This window comes from Mytilus edulis, chromosome 9 (genome assembly GCF_963676685.1).
Source record: "Mytilus edulis chromosome 9, xbMytEdul2.2, whole genome shotgun sequence".
Taxonomy (NCBI): Eukaryota; Metazoa; Mollusca; class Bivalvia; order Mytilida; family Mytilidae; genus Mytilus; species Mytilus edulis.
In genome coordinates, this window is record NC_092352.1 from 10,332,758 (window position 1) to 10,350,843 (window position 18,086).

At 30.9% G+C, this 18,086-nt stretch overlaps 1 protein-coding gene across 3 annotated transcripts; it reads right to left on the reverse strand.

The window, feature by feature from the left end:
* Positions 1–233: 233 nt before the first annotated feature.
* On the reverse strand, positions 234–17,808 carry LOC139487620 (sphingomyelin synthase-related protein 1-like). Of its 3 annotated transcripts, none has more exons than XM_071272537.1 (5): positions 17,684–17,808; positions 13,795–14,458; positions 12,924–13,041; positions 6,828–6,978; positions 234–6,158 (listed from the first exon to the last, which is right to left on the reverse strand). In XM_071272537.1, exons 2-5 carry the CDS (start codon positions 14,454–14,456, stop codon positions 5,800–5,802), a joined length of 1,290 nt encoding a protein of 429 aa, XP_071128638.1. In that variant the 5' UTR covers positions 14,457–14,458; positions 17,684–17,808; the 3' UTR covers positions 234–5,799. The 3 variants fall into 3 exon arrangements, with proteins under 3 accessions (XP_071128638.1, XP_071128639.1, XP_071128637.1); XM_071272538.1 differs by having other exon boundaries at positions 17,642–17,775; XM_071272536.1 differs by having other exon boundaries at positions 17,728–17,771.
* Positions 17,809–18,086: the final 278 nt, after the last annotated feature.

Consider the following 18,086-nt stretch of genomic DNA (forward strand, 5'->3'; position numbering starts at 1 on the left):
TTAAAGGAGGTGATAATGGCTTTATTTCCTCAAGGTTCATTGGCAACTGGCTCTTTACAGGATTTAACAGAAGTCTTTTAATGCAAATGTGTCCAGTTTTCAATATGAGCACCCCCAGTAACTGAAGAAGACAAATTACTAATTCAGCTGCAACTGTTGCTCAAAGTAATTGTACCATTTCTACTGTTGTGAAAATTTCTGTTGGAAATGACATAAAAACTAGCAAGTCAGTATTAAGCGTTATCTTTATTAGCTTTGATTGGCTGTCTTTCATACACACATTCCAAGATAAAATAAATATAATTTCAAAGTGCTTTTAAACCCATGTAAACTATTACACCTGTTTTTTAACAACAAATTGTATGGCACATAACGGTAAAACTGATTTAAAGAAAAAGAGTCCACAAACAAAACCTTGTAAATTAATTCCATGAGTATAACTATGGTATACAAGCACTAATAACGAGTTTGTTGAAAATATGTTTGTCAAATACAGAAATGTATATTCTGATGTGAAACTGTGAACAGAACTCTTGATCTGCTAATTTCCAATTTCCCTTTTTATTTTTATGACAAATATTACCCATTTAATACATCATATTATAAAATACTATTGAATGAATTGAATTGATATAATTATATGATCTAAGATCAACATGATCATTTAATTGTACTATTTGTCACATGATTGTATTTTTGGTCACATGATTGTATTGTTGGTCACATGATTGTATTGAGGATCAAATGACTGTACTCTTGATCACATGATAGTATTCTTGATCACTCTTTACAGCCAGACCCCCAAATTAATCTATTGCTCCTATTCAAAAAGTAATAGTTTATGGAAATGTTCAATTGTCCATTATTCATTAACAAATTGAACCCGTCTATTCCAACCACAGCATTCAGTCAAAGTTGAGATGATTTGAAGATTTGGAAGTATATTCAAAAGTATATTCAAAAGCCAGATTAAATTTTTCTTTGTTATGACATTGAGCACTGGCGTCAACGTGATGATCGTAACTGCAGTTACGATCATCCCAATACGGACACAAATATAGGGATATTTTAAAAGGCTGATTTCTCCACTTTAACAGCTTATTTTCAGATTTGTTTTATATCAAGAAACATCTTTAAAAGCATTACCGTTGAATGTGTTTTTCATAAGTTACAGAAAAACAAACAGAAGAACGAAAATCGAGATTCAAAAAATCAAGATGATGATCGTAACTTCGTCTACAGATGATCGTAACTTTGACTTGTTTTTATAAAAAGATGATTGTAACTCAAAATTTACGAATGTTTTTTCCAACTAAATGAATACCCTATTTAGCAGTAACGATAAAAAAACATATTATTTTAAAATCAAACAAAGAATAAATGAAAACCGCTATTCTAAAAAGAAATGACATGAGGGGGATTAGCAGACTTATATGCAAATGTCCCCAACATTATGAGTAATTAAGTTAACATTCAAAATGGATTTACGTGGATATGAAGTTGATATAAATATCATTCTCATAATACAGTTTAAGAATACAGACCAAAACTTTCACTAAATAAAGTAAAGGAGGGCATGAAGTTACATTATTTTGATGACTTTCTATCAGTTTTAAATTGTTGCCTGGTCTTGGTTTTTCTTAATCAAACTATGACTATTAAAAATTGGAAGACTACAGAGGTGGACTTCGAAGGAGGGTCAAGGTGCTCGCATCACCTTTTTGTGCGGGAAATTTGGTTGATTGTATAGGGAATCAATGAAGCATGACTGTAGCGGGCCTACTCTTAGGCAGCCAGTCCCCAATCCCTTTTAAAAATCTCTGATTACACCATCGAACTACTGTTGCCTATATTTACCATGGGTTGACTATCTATGTAAAGAAGGAAAAGTTGAAATAGATGGTATACACGTTCATATTAGATTTTTCAAGCTACAAATTATTACATTTATACGGTATATGACATGTATTATTGAAGTTGGTCGAAGAAGTTGTGTTGAGCCAAACGTATCAATAAGGGATCTATGATAAGGGGAGATGTTTGGAAAAAGGCAGGACAGGAGATTTGAGTAAAAAAATAGGCCGGATGAACATCTTGGCCAAACAAAAAGGCAGGATGACAATTTATGTAAAAAAAATCAGGATGAAAAAAAGGAGGACCGAATAGAGTAAAAATAAAAACACAGGATAGAGAGTTCAACAAAAAATTATTCATCCTAGCCCCTCCCCCAAAATAAAAATCAAATAGTAGCTCACTTTATTGACGGTTTCATTGGTTTTTTTTTTTTTCAACAGATATGATTTCACTTCTTAATGCTTTATTTTTCCAACCTCTCCCTTAAAAATCGTAAATCTGTTAAATAAAAGAAACTATAAAGTCTGAATTCCCCAAAAATACCAGATCCTCGAAAGGTACTATTGTCCCTAAAAGTGTATGGAAAAAAATAAAATAAAAACTTCAATTTTAACAAACTGGTCATTAATATGAACTGTCCAATACCTTATTTATATAAAACATATGAAATCAATATAAAGTTGTGTTAACCCCCAATGCATTTTAATATTGAACTAGATAAATAAGAAATACCAAATCTCGCGAAGTCATAACCATTTGTGCACTTATACCAATAGGACGTTATCCTCCCCTCTATGATCGTTCGTCATTATTATCACAATATCAGCTGATAACATACATTTTGTCGCATACTAGACAGCTTTATTTGTCCTTATTTATCAGAAAATGCTCCGTTGGAACAAACAGTTACGATCATCTTAAGTACAAGTTACGATCATCGTTTATAAAAATAAATAAAAGTTACGATCATCATCGTGATTTTTTGTATCTCGATTTTCATTCTTCTTGTTGCTTTTCCATCCAGTCCGAAAAAATATTTCATTGGCAATGCTTATAAAGATGTTTCTTGAAATAATACATATCTGAAAATAACCTGTTAAAGTGGAGTAATCAGCCTTATAAAATTTCCCTATATTTGTGTCCACAATATTGGGATGATCGTAACTGCAGTTACGATCATCACGTTGACGCCAGTGATTGAGTTGGGAAAAAGCTTTCTGTTGATTTTTTAAAAACATGTTTTCCTTGATTAGAATTAAGTTCCATTTGTGCCAAATTTCCTTCATTTTTACCTCAAATCTTATATAGTTCTATGGAATTCAAACAATAAAGGTTTTTATCTCTTCATAGTTTTTGCCTATATTTGTAGGTCACTTAGAAATAAAATTCACATTAATATCAGATGGTAGCCAAAATAGAAATCATCATTTTCAGTAACACAGTGTACATTTCAGAGTATACATTCATATTATCTCCCTTGTGTTTGCATAATTATCTCCCTTGTTCCAAAGGATTGCATGTTGTGTGTCAGAATCCTACCTTGAACATTCAATATACAATCTGAACACCGATTCACTGGGAATTTATATCTCGATGTCGTGTTACAAATAATTGTATAGACAGAAACTATAAATCACATTTTTACATAAATCATACAAGTTTTCTATGGCAACAGAAAAATAGTAAGAACCTAATTTCCTAATTTTTGTAAAACACTAACAGACGACAGACCGCTGGAACAGTCTAGTAAACAAGCTATCTTATTTACTTTACAAATATTACTTTTCATAATCACATTTAGAAATAATTATAAGCAAAAATAATATATTAGCAATAGCACATCATGATGTTTTCATCAACTGCATGTAGCAAAAAACAAGAGTAAAAAAATATAGTAATATAGATATAAAAAGTTATTAAGCATCTAGAAATGCATAGGTTAAAATAATATTTATATACATTGCATATGAATATAGCTAAGTGTTTTGTTCACTTTTTAACACCAATAACAACTTCTTAAACAGTCAATGTAGGGGAAAAAATAATTTTTATCATATATAGTCAAGAACAACACCAATTACAATATTATAAATCATTATAGGTATATAAAATGAAAGAACCTTTGGTGTGAAAACTCACAAACAAAAAAATATGGAAATTCACCAAAAAATGGTTTTGGTTTACAAGATAATACTTGCATTTTACCCGTATGTTCTATTTTCAGCCTTAGTGGCCATGTTGGTTGACAGTCTATGACGATGACGCCAAGTGATAATTATAGGGCCAGGTGGTCTTAAATACAGGTAGTATTCCAGCAAGAAGACATATCATTGAATATTTGTACAAATTAACCTTGCAAGTGATGGTCCCTCATATTAGATTTTTATTTTTATTTTGATAAGCTAAAACCTTCATCACAATTTGAGGAGATCTGAATGAACTATCCTGGAGTCTACAATTGTTTTTTTACCTTCCTCCTGTAAAAATGGTCCTGAATTCTATATTTTTCTTTTTTTAAAACTCATTCGAAAGGGTTTCGAAATAAATGAAGGTGGTTGGAAGGGATATGAGGTATAGCTCCCCCATAAAGTGTGGTGTAATATGTTTTCTTGCCTACCTGTTTATACATGGCAAAATCATGGGTCATGTTTCAAGTTAAAGTTTAGGTTTAAAGATTTGGCCACCAACTCATGGCCAAACCAAATCCCTGAGGCATCTATTGTTGAAATAATTTTCTATGACCTAAGGACCCAACTTTAGCAAAAATCATTCAATTAGAATGAAACCTATACTTGATCTAAAACATTTTTGACTACATTGTATATATAAAAAAATCTATCAAGTGATTCAGGTTTTCTTATGGAAGGATATCTAATTAGTTGTAACAGGTCATGGTATAAAATACAATAGGATTGTTAAGGATTTACAGTATAATCATCCTGCTTCATGTGGAAAGGCGATACAATAGAGGCACAAATGGACATGGGCTTATATGTTATCCTCAGTCATATTCATATTAATACAAACATAGGAACTAGCAATTCCAATATATACAATGTATATACAATCTTTAACTTTTGTACTTTCCTTGGTAAATTTAGTTGGCTAAATTATATTTTTTTCAGTACTTGTATACTCTAGTGAAATAGGCCAGACATTATCTCTTAAGATATAATTAATATCACATACAAAAAATTATCACAGATCTTGCAGTTGCAAGTGAACATGAGTAAATTAAAAAAAAAATATGTCCATTACTTATTCAGTCATGTACAATGTACAATTTTACAGACTTTCATTTTATGTCTGTCACTTGAAACAAACATTTATTAAGATATGCCATTCTAAACAGTGTCTATAATTTCTGTCATGAAGTAAAACGTATGACTTCTCTGGATTCCATCTTGGTGTGAGAGACTGTAGATTTCATGGGTTAACATTAATCATGAATTCAAATATTTAGCGAAGTGTGAATATTCTAAATGTTTTGTAAACATATTATTACAAAACAACAAGAACACAAAAATTATAGATCCCCTTTACAAAAAAAAAGAACTAAGTCATCAGGCCAATGGTATAAGTTCACTGTAAAACACAGATGTCAGATTGTAAGAACAGTGTAAATAATATCACTAATATATATATCAAAATTCACGGAGAATAAAAAATGACCAAATTGTTATAAATATTGACTGTACTATAGAGTTCTGAGAAATACCCAGGAAAATTCATGTTTAGCCCTTTTTTATTAATCTGACATTCAAAATCAACCTCAAATGAAATCAAATACAAAAAAAATACAATACACAGACTCTTAAGATTAGTGGAGAAACATAATATGTCTGCATGTCAAAATTTCAGTATAACTTTACATATTAAACACTAGCTAATATATAAATGAAATTGACAAACATTTCACTTATATCTAACATAAATTTTCTTTATTCACAGCTTCTTTTTGTTCTTAGAACTAGCTGCAATGTCTGATTTCAATCCAATAAACATGTGTTTAACTTGTTCCCAACTAGGCAGCGGCCATTCAAACTCATTAGGTACAATACCATCACATCTAGACTCGAAGAACGTGAATAAAGGAAACCAGATACGTGTTCTCTTCTTATCACGTAACATAAGTGAACGATTGTTGGCAAGAGTGTGGTAATAAAGAAACATACGGGAAGTGATGTAGAAAGCAACAAACACATCTATGGAGTAATGCTCATGGGCTGCTAGAATGAAGAATAGTGCAAACATATTGGCTACCCATGCTGAAGTATGGAGATAATACATCTTTCTTGGCGTGTCTGAAAAAAACAGAAAAAATGATATCAAATATTTGACATACAAATGTATAGATAAACCTCATATGATAACTTATTGTTATTTTACAAAATAATCAGTAGTATAAATAAGATAAGCACAAGGAAAACAATAACATAAATATATCAAAGCGTGATAGCACTAAAGCATTTGCTGTATATTTTACAGAAAATGTCAGAATCAATATCTAGATTGTTTCTTTTCAACTGTTCCAATAAGAAATATCTTGCATCGTAAACCAGTAATGTTATGTAACCTTTAGCAGAATAAAAATTCTCAATAAAAGGCCTAGGGTTAACTATTAAACTTCCATTTAAATGTTTTGTTTCAGGAAAGTTCAATCAAACTTACTTAATTTTCAATACATAAGTCAAGCAAACACATAATTTTACACGGTTTTGAAAGAACTGTAGAATAAAAACTGTGTGCACTCTATTTCACTTAAACAAAATGGCATTTACAAGATGACTATAAAAGCAAATACTTTTAAAACAGCAGCTTTGCAGCAAAATTAATATAAACTAGAAGAGCTCTGGCTGCAAAATAAGACTGAAAAACTTAGTAAGAGTTAATAATTCAGTGAAAAGATTAAACCACAACAACACAAACTCAACCTGTAATTTTATCAATAAATCAAAAAAATAATAACTTACATTCAGTTATGAGAAAGTTGAGCATAGTAACAAAGACTGTATGTCCACTAAACATGTAATCTCCACAAGTCCTAACACCTGACAGTGTCATACCTAGTCCTGTCCAGATCTCAAAAGTTCTACGTAGTTTGGTCCATATATCTCCATACAGCTTAAATAAATGGAATAAAAATCATGAAATAATTATTTGGTAGCAGATTATTTGGTGAAATTTTCAAAAACCTTTAATACAAATACAAATATTTTTTTGGCACAAACACAATTACAATAATTGCCAAAAATCTAATATGCTTTATTCTATATATAATACAAAAATACACTCATAACCAGCATACTACCTCCATTCAGTTTACATGATAACTTACTTTTTTCATTATGTTTATAACCACACCACAAATATATTCCCAAAATTTAATTATTATCTCAGATATTTTATAAAATTTACATTCCCCCAAAAATGCAAACAGAAGGTAATCTTCAGTGTTATGAATTTGTAATTGTTTACAAGAAAAAGAATTCAAAACATTAATATTGGAACATAAAATGGTAAATTAGGAACTAATTACCCTTCTGGAGCACCTGAGTTCATCCCAGGTATTTGGTTAGGTTCTACATGTATTTACTCAGTCTACTTTTCTATGAAATGTTTTGTTTTCATTGGAGGATAAAATTTTGTCATCATTGCAGGATATTGCAGGATATAGTTTTGTTATCATTGGAGGTATAGTTTTGTTACCATTGCAGGATATAGTTTTGTTATCATTGGATGATCTAGTTTTGTTATCATTGCAGGATCTAGTTTTGTTATCATTGGAGGATCTAGTTTTGTTATCATTGGATGATCTAGTTTTGTTATCATTGGATGATCTAGTTTTGTTATCATTGGAGGATATAGTTTTGTTATCATTGGAGGATATAGTTTTGTTATCATTGGATGATCTAGTTTTGTTATCATTGGAGGATATAGTTTTGTTATCATTGGAGGATATAGTTTTGTTATCATTGGATGATCTAGTTTTGTTATCATTGGAGGATATAGTTTTGTTACCAATGCAGGATATAGTTTTGTTATCATTGGATGATCTAGTTTTGTTATCATTGGATGATCTAGTTTTGTTATCATTGGAGGATCTAGTTTTGTTATTATTGGAGGATCTAGTTTTGTTATCATTGGATGATCTAGTTTTGTTATCATTGGAGGATATAGTTTTGTTATCATTCGATGATCTAGTTTTGTTATCATTGCAGGATATAGTTTTGTTATCATTGGAGGATATAGTTTTGTTATCATTGCAGGATATAGTTTTGTTATCATTGGAGGATATAGTTTTGTTATCATTGCAGGATATAGTTTTGTTATCATTGGAGGATATAGATTTGTTATCATTGGATGATCTAGTTTTGTTATCATTGGAGGATATAGTTTTGTTATCATTGGATGATCTAGTTATCTAGTTTTGTTATCATTGGATGATCTAGTTTTGTTATCATTGGAGGATCTAGTTTTGTTATCATTGGATGATCTAGTTTTGTTATCATTGGAGGATATAGTTTTGTTATCATTGGATGATCTAGTTTTGTTATCATTGCAGGATATAGTTTTTTTATCATTGGAGGATATAGTTTTGTTATCATTGCAGGATATAGTTTTGTTATCATTGGAGGATATAGTTTTGTTATAATTGGAGGATATAGTTTTGTTATCATTGGATGATCTAGTTTTGTTATCATTGGAGGATATAGTTTTGTTATCATTGGAGGATATAGTTTTGTTATCATTGGAGGATATAGTTTTGTTATCATTCGATGATCTAGTTTTGTTATCATTGCAGGATATAGTTTTGTTATCATTGGATGATCTAGTTTTGTTATCATTGGAGGATATAGTTTTGTTATCATTGGATGATCTAGTTTTGTTATCATTGGAGGATATAGTTTTGTTACCAATGCAGGATATAGTTTTGTTATCATTGGATGATCTAGTTTTGTTATCATTGGATGATCTAGTTTTGTTATCATTGGATGATCTAGTTTTGTTATCATTGGAGGATCTAGTTTTGTTATTATTGGAGGATCTAGTTTTGTTATCATTGGAGGATATAGTTTTGTTATCATTCGATGATCTAGTTTTGTTATCATTGCAGGATATAGTTTTGTTATCATTGGAGGATATAGTTTTGTTATCATTGGAGGATATAGTTTTGTTATCATTGGATGATCTAGTTTTGTTATCATTGGAGGATATAGTTTTGTTATCATTGGAGGATATAGTTTTGTTATCATTGGATGATCTAGTTTTGTTATCATTCGATGATCTAGTTTTGTTATCATTGCAGGATATAGTTTTGTTATCATTGGAGGATATAGTTTTGTTATCATTGCAGGATATAGTTTTGTTATCATTGGAGGATATAGTTTTGTTATCATTGCAGGATATAGTTTTGTTATCATTGGAGGATATAGATTTGTTATCATTGGATGATCTAGTTTTGTTATCATTGGAGGATATAGTTTTGTTATCATTGGATGATCTAGTTATCTAGTTTTGTTATCATTGGATGATCTAGTTTTGTTATCATTGGAGGATCTAGTTTTGTTATCATTGGATGATCTAGTTTTGTTATCATTGGAGGATATAGTTTTGTTATCATTGGATGATCTAGTTTTGTTATCATTGCAGGATATAGTTTTTTTATCATTGGAGGATATAGTTTTGTTATCATTGCAGGATATAGTTTTGTTATCATTGGAGGATATAGTTTTGTTATAATTGGAGGATATAGTTTTGTTATCATTGGATGATCTAGTTTTGTTATCATTGGAGGATATAGTTTTGTTATCATTGGAGGATATAGTTTTGTTATCATTGGAGGATATAGTTTTGTTATCATTCGATGATCTAGTTTTGTTATCATTGCAGGATATAGTTTTGTTATCATTGGATGATCTAGTTTTGTTATCATTGGAGGATATAGTTTTGTTATCATTGGATGATCTAGTTTTGTTATCATTGGAGGATATAGTTTTGTTACCAATGCAGGATCTAGTTTTGTTATCATTGGATGATCTAGTTTTGTTATCATTGGATGATCTAGTTTTGTTATCATTGGAGGATATAGTTTTGTTATCATTGGAGGATATAGTTTTGTTATCATTGGATGATCTAGTTTTGTTATCATTGGAGGATATAGTTTTGTTATCATTGGAGGATATAGTTTTGTTATCATTGGATGATCTAGTTTTGTTATCATTCGATGATCTAGTTTTGTTATCATTGCAGGATATAGTTTTGTTATCATTGGAGGATATAGTTTTGTTATCATTGCAGGATATAGTTTTGTTATCATTGGAGGATATAGTTTTGTTATCATTGCAGGATATAGTTTTGTTATCATTGGAGGATATAGATTTGTTATCATTGGATGATCTAGTTTTGTTATCATTGGAGGATATAGTTTTGTTATCATTGGATGATCTAGTTATCTAGTTTTGTTATCATTGGATGATCTAGTTTTGTTATCATTGGAGGATCTAGTTTTGTTATCATTGGATGATCTAGTTTTGTTATCATTGGAGGATATAGTTTTGTTATCATTGGATGATCTAGTTTTGTTATCATTGCAGGATATAGTTTTTTTATCATTGGAGGATATAGTTTTGTTATCATTGCAGGATATAGTTTTGTTATCATTGGAGGATATAGTTTTGTTATAATTGGAGGATATAGTTTTGTTATCATTGGATGATCTAGTTTTGTTATCATTGGAGGATATAGTTTTGTTATCATTGGAGGATATAGTTTTGTTATCATTGGAGGATATAGTTTTGTTATCATTCGATGATCTAGTTTTGTTATCATTGCAGGATATAGTTTTGTTATCATTGGATGATCTAGTTTTGTTATCATTGGAGGATATAGTTTTGTTATCATTGGATGATCTAGTTTTGTTATCATTGGAGGATATAGTTTTGTTACCAATGCAGGATATAGTTTTGTTATCATTGGATGATCTAGTTTTGTTATCATTGGATGATCTAGTTTTGTTATCATTGGATGATCTAGTTTTGTTATCATTGGAGGATCTAGTTTTGTTATTATTGGAGGATCTAGTTTTGTTATCATTGGATGATCTAGTTTTGTTATCATTGGAGGATATAGTTTTGTTATCATTCGATGATCTAGTTTTGTTATCATTGCAGGATATAGTTTTGTTATCATTGGAGGATATAGTTTTGTTATCATTGCAGGATATAGTTTTGTTATCATTGGAGGATATAGTTTTGTTATCATTGCAGGATATAGTTTTGTTATCATTGGAGGATATAGATTTGTTATCATTGGATGATCTAGTTTTGTTATCATTGGAGGATATAGTTTTGTTATCATTGGATGATCTAGTTATCTAGTTTTGTTATCATTGGATGATCTAGTTTTGTTATCATTGGAGGATCTAGTTTTGTTATCATTGGATGATCTAGTTTTGTTATCATTGGAGGATATAGTTTTGTTATCATTGGATGATCTAGTTTTGTTATCATTGCAGGATATAGTTTTTTTATCATTGGAGGATATAGTTTTGTTATCATTGCAGGATATAGTTTTGTTATCATTGGAGGATATAGTTTTGTTATAATTGGAGGATATAGTTTTGTTATCATTGGATGATCTAGTTTTGTTATCATTGGAGGATATAGTTTTGTTATCATTGGAGGATATAGTTTTGTTATCATTGGAGGATATAGTTTTGTTATCATTCGATGATCTAGTTTTGTTATCATTGCAGGATATAGTTTTGTTATCATTGGATGATCTAGTTTTGTTATCATTGGAGGATATAGTTTTGTTATCATTGGATGATCTAGTTTTGTTATCATTGGAGGATATAGTTTTGTTACCAATGCAGGATATAGTTTTGTTATCATTGGATGATCTAGTTTTGTTATCATTGGATGATCTAGTTTTGTTATCATTGGAGGATCTAGTTTTGTTATTATTGGAGGATCTAGTTTTGTTATCATTGGATGATCTAGTTTTGTTATCATTGGAGGATATAGTTTTGTTATCATTCGATGATCTAGTTTTGTTATCATTGCAGGATATAGTTTTGTTATCATTGGAGGATATAGTTTTGTTATCATTGCAGGATATAGTTTTGTTATCATTGGAGGATATAGTTTTGTTATCATTGCAGGATATAGTTTTGTTATCATTGGAGGATATAGATTTGTTATCATTGGATGATCTAGTTTTGTTATCATTGGAGGATATAGATTTGTTATCATTGGATGATCTAGTTATCTAGTTTTGTTATCATTGGATGATCTAGTTTTGTTATCATTGGAGGATCTAGTTTTGTTATCATTGGATGATCTAGTTTTGTTATCATTGGAGGATATAGTTTTGTTATCATTCGATGATCTAGTTTTGTTATCATTGCAGGATATAGTTTTTTTATCATTGGAGGATATAGTTTTGTTATCATTGCAGGATATAGTTTTGTTATCATTGGAGGATATAGTTTTGTTATAATTGGAGGATATAGTTTTGTTATCATTGGATGATCTAGTTTTGTTATCATTGGAGGATATAGTTTTGTTATCATTGGAGGATATAGTTTTGTTATCATTGGAGGATATAGTTTTGTTATCATTCGATGATCTAGTTTTGTTATCATTGCAGGATATAGTTTTGTTATCATTGGATGATCTAGTTTTGTTATCATTGGAGGATATAGTTTTGTTATCATTGGATGATCTAGTTTTGTTATCATTGGAGGATATAGTTTTGTTACCATTGCAGGATATAGTTTTGTTATCATTGGAGGATATAGTTTTGTTATCATTGGATGATGTAGTTTTGTTATCATTGGATGATATATCTCTTTTAGTCTATTTCCATAGTAACATACCTTTCCTTCACATTTCAGATATGCACCTCATACAGACAATTATGTTATTAACATACAAGGTTTTCTATGCTTTGATATCATTGGATGATATAAGTATATCTCTATTTCCATAGTAACATACCTTTCCTTCACATTTCAGATGTGCACCTGGTACAGACAATGATGTTATTAACATATAGTGACATACCTTTCCTTCACATTTCAGATGTGCACCTGGTACAGACAATGATGTAATCAACATACAAATACAACGAAGTATAAAAATGGTTCCTATCATGGAAAACATTCTTCTCATTAATATAAATCTGTAAAACAACAATCTTCTTTTTTATATAAATTTTAAAAACACAAAACACATGTACTGATCCATTGAAAGTAATTTTTAAATTTGAGTGGAAAAAGGAAGTTTTTTTCAACATACTTTGGAGTTCTCATTCTGTAAATTCTTTGACACATTATTATTGATTGATATTTTTTTATTGCTGTATTGATTGAGACAACTTGTCTAACCCCACTAAAATGTACATGCTTATGTACCTGTCCAAAGTCAAGAATGTTTTCATTCTGTCCTTCTTTTTTTTTTCAAAATTAAGTGTATGTTTCAAACAATAGATTGTATCAGCTGAATTTATCATGATTTTTGCAGACTGTCAGACAGAATGGGTAATTCTCATTGTTAAAGGCTGTATGAAAAGCTCTATATGTCTACATCCCTATTACCCTCCACGTGGACAGCTCAGACCATCAATAAAAAGGTAACTTAGTTGATTTTTCTTTACTCAACTTCATATTATTTGATTTGGCTTTGGAACTTTTTTAATTTGCACAGCATTCATGAGTCTTTTGTAGACAAAAAGCTGATCTGGAGTACAAAATTGTATGTCTAGTATCTTTGATGTTTTTTTTCTAAAGATTTTAATTGATGAAATTTTGTTTGTGTTACATAACCATTTGTTCAGAAAGACTAACATACTATCTTCATTGATCTTAACTTATAATTATGGAAGAAATATATATGGTTTTGACTTAAACCAAAATATGTCATATTTTTAACAAACCTGTGTTTATGAAAGAATAATAAAACAATCCATGTTAATCCTAGTCCTAAGGCAATAAGTTCACATGCTTTAAATGCCCATGATATATAGGGTACATTATCTAAGAATATATCTGGCAATGGAGGGTATTTCTCTGTATCTGGTACCCTGTCATGGACTATAACCATTACAAAGGAAGTCATTAAAAAAACTGTAAATACATAAACGAAACTTAAAGCAGTCTTCCATAGCTCTGGGTCCAAATTTTTGGAGAAATGTCCCTGTCTCAATTGTTGCGAAATTTCATTTAAATCAGCATAATCATTGTCTTCCAAGGATTCACTGCTATCCAAGCGTTCATAGTTTTGTGGAGATGATGACTGTTGGTACGACCTTGAGAGAGGTGTTGATGTTTTCTGGAATGTTCTGGACCCATTTGGTTGAGGGCTTTGGTTACCATTACTCTGCAATTGTACTTTTCTAATGATAAGCATTAACCGCTTAATATCTCCTAAAACCGTCAACTGTAATGGTGGCTGTTTCAAGTCATTTTCTGTCAGAACCAGTAATGCTTCACCATTGATCTTATGCTCATCGCAGAGTAACTTCTTGTATTTTTCAAAACCATTTTCTTTCAACCACTGACCAACTTGTTTACAATTCCATGTAACAGGATCAACCATCACTACAACAGATATGTATACAGTAAGATAACCTTCTTAGAAGTGGGTAATTAGAGAAGTTTAATGAGAAGCTGAATCATGTATAAATAAACTACAGAGGAAAGTTGGCAAATAACCTTCTTAGAAGTTGGTAATTAGAGAAGTTTAATGATAGTAAGAAGCTGAATCATGTATAAATAAACTAGTGGAGAGTTGGAATTCATACACCATCTTTTGATTCTTATATGTCCCCTTGAATTGATTTAAATAAAAATTAAAGACTTCATTAATTTTAAATAAAATAGGCATACTGAAGCTAAGTTGCATTATCAAATAATATATAAAAGGTTAATGCATCTCAATAATCACATTATAATATAACAAGTATAATGTTCATGGTGTAAGAATATTAATTGAGAAGTAATAAGTATGCAGAATAGTTTCGATTAGTATGATTTACATCTGATTGGTTCTCTTGCATATATATGCATAAACTGAGAATGAGCCAAATCTAAAATCCCTCATGTGCCACTGCCTGCTCCATTCTTACAGATACCAGTACTTAACTCAACTTAACATTTATGCATTCTTTTTTGTCTTGCCTGTGACACAAGTCACAGAATGTAATAGGGTAAGTATCCCGCATCTATTTGTATAAAGCTTTACATATCCGAAACAAGAAGACCTTGAATGCTGATATACCATGAAGTTTTTTGTCTGTCATATTTCGGTTGCCCTTCATCTCATTTTCATGGTTCTGTGGTGGTTGAAAAAGATAGTCTTCTTTTTAAAGCGAAATGCTATTATTATAAGTAATAAAATGACTATATTTGATAAATATGTATCTTGCAATGTCTACATGTCTGTTAGTTAAGGTTCACCTGACTAAAACCTCATTTCATGGATCAGTAATGAAGGATAAAATCATGTGGTCAAGTACATTACTATTTCTAAATACACATTCTATATACTTAAAAATGCAGCAAACATTCTAAAAGATGTACATGTATAGACCTAACCTGATTACTGAGATTTAGAAGTAACAAGACTATGTCCATGAAAACTTAAAAGTAAAGTAAAAAGACTCAATTAAGAAAAAGTTGCCACAATATCAAATAATATTTCAATTGAAATGTTTCTCATTTAGGGAATACGTTGTAGCTCCCAATTTGGTAGGTTGTTCCTTATCTGTTTAAAGCTGATCTGAGCATCAGTGCTTAACCTTATGCAGCCTACACCTTAGGGGCGGATCCAGCCATTTTAAAAAAGGGGGGGGTGTGTTTCCAACCAAAGGTCCTCATTCAAATGCATTGATCGTTGATAACTGTATTGTATTTTAAGCTACGACGGCATCAATTGGGGATTTGATGGTCGCAAATTAAGTTTACTGGCGACGCGTTAGCGGAGACAGTAAACGGGTATTTGCGACCATCAAATCCCCAATTGATGCCGTCGGAGCTTAAAATACAATATTGTTATCTCCATTCTAATGAAACTGACAGAAAACAACGTTAAAACATGTATTTAAAATCTGTCATATGCCGACTGCGCTTGCGCGTACGTCCCATAGCATCAATTGTCAATTGATGCCATGTAAATAAGTGACGTTATCCAATCAAAATGAACGTTACAAACGTTGTTTCATTAGAATGTTTATTGTTTCGCCAATAAGGAAAATGACTACACAAATGTACGACTTGAGATATTGTCTATTTATTGACTAACATAGTAAAACATGCCAAGTTATATAATCGTTAAACAGGAAGAGAGAGAGTTAATGTTAAATGTCAAACACACATCGGAAAACTGTTTCTGGAATATGAAACTACCTGGCATTATCGCTTTTTTTTCTTCTTTATTTTTATACAATTATAAACACCTTCAAAGGGTAGACTGCCCTCTGGTGTTGGGGATTATTCTGCCCCTTTAATACAATAATTAAACACAAATAAAAATGAACTGTTCTATATACATTTGGGAATCTCTCCATTTTACTCATTCAGTACATACATGTAACATAGTCATTGAATTTTTTTGGAAGTGAGCGCTGGCGCTCCAGTCGACTAATTGAATCGGATGATGAGAAATTTAGTTTTGTTGAGGTCACATCGTAGATATACTATGTCACCAATTTCTAGATACAGACACATGGGTAATTTGCCTGATGGACACTTTGTCTTCTCGCTGTGTGGATGATTCTTTAATCGTTGTTCGTGTTGAGCAATAATTAGGTTTTGATAAGTGAGTGGTATTTGGTTATTTGAAAACTGATCTCTCTGTGTCCACATTTCTCGTGTAGATAATCCTCGATTTCGAATACGTGTATTCAGTCGAGCTGTGACAGGTGAAAGCGTTAATGGTGTTAATACTGGGCTTGACGGGTTCGAATGAAGTATTTCATCTTCTAGTTCCTGAATAGCTTTCTCAGCAACAGGGTTTTTATTTACATTTTTGGGACGGCCCTTCCCGTTTAACGATTATATAACTTGGCATGTTTTACTATGTTAGTTAATAAATAAACAATATCTCAAGTTATATAATCGTTAAACAGGAAGAGAGAGAGTTAATGTTAAATGTCAAACACACAACGGAAAACCGTTTCCGGAATATGAAACTACCTGGCGTTTACAATAAGTTCTGAACAACCTTTAAATTCCAAAAAACCTGGTGTCGAGTCACTTAAGTCTAGCACACCCTAAAAGGTGTACTTGATTTAGTCCATATTTATATTTGTTTCAACCAATAACTAAATTAATAAACTTGTTTCAAGGAAATCAATGCAATATTATATCTCTCAGTCACCGAATTGTCAAATATGAGAGCAAGGGGAAAGGAGGATTTCCTATAAAATTTCCATATGTTTAGCATTGAATGAATCAACACAAGGGTACATAATCCTTAACGGCTTATGCCAAGTTATCATAACTGTTCTGCCTTATGCCAGTTATGGCTTATGCCAAGTTATCATAACTGTTCTGCCTTATGCCAGTTATACCAACTAAAGTTATGCCTTTAAAATGGTCCTCTCTAGTCCAAATAATTATGACGTCTGGCAAGGCTATTTAAATTGTTTTACCTAAGAAGGCGTCCAAGAAAAATAATAAAATAGCCTTGCCATACGTCATAAATTATTATTTGGACTACTATAGGTCCTCTCCAACTCCCATTTGAGAAATTTTAATGCATGTAGTTCTCATGAGTCTCACCATGTGAGGAGGGATGGTAATTATTTTTATACAGATGTTAACCTTTATCTTAAACTTCTTTGAAGTATTGTTTTTTTGCTATTTACTTGATACAAGCATTAGCAACCAGACATGGACCTCGAACCCAATTTCGATTTCTGGATTTTTGGAGTTATCTTCTCTTTCTTAAAATATAAATTAAATACTTCAAACCCCGTGCTATGACCCAAATTGAGTTTGACTATCAATTTTACATCATTAAAACGGATATATATGTATTTTAAAACAACATATCACTATTTAAGAAAAATCCATGGATTTGTAATTGAAAATTTGATGACCTTAGTAAAAATTTAAGAATGCCAAGTTTCTCACCAATTTCATGTATTTTTTAAATACGACTATTAAATTGTGCATTTTTTAATGCCATTTCATATGCACTTTCTACATGAATGTTCACATATTT

Coding starts and splice junctions, on each gene's coding strand:
- LOC139487620 (XM_071272536.1), bottom strand. Junction 13,042..13,794: donor TTATTCTTTCATAAACACAG/GTTTGTTAAAAA, acceptor GTTGTTTTACAG/ATTTATATTAATGAGAAGAA. Junction 6,159..6,827: donor CAACTTTCTCATAACTGAAT/GTAAGTTATTAT, acceptor TGTTTTTTTCAG/ACACGCCAAGAAAGATGTAT.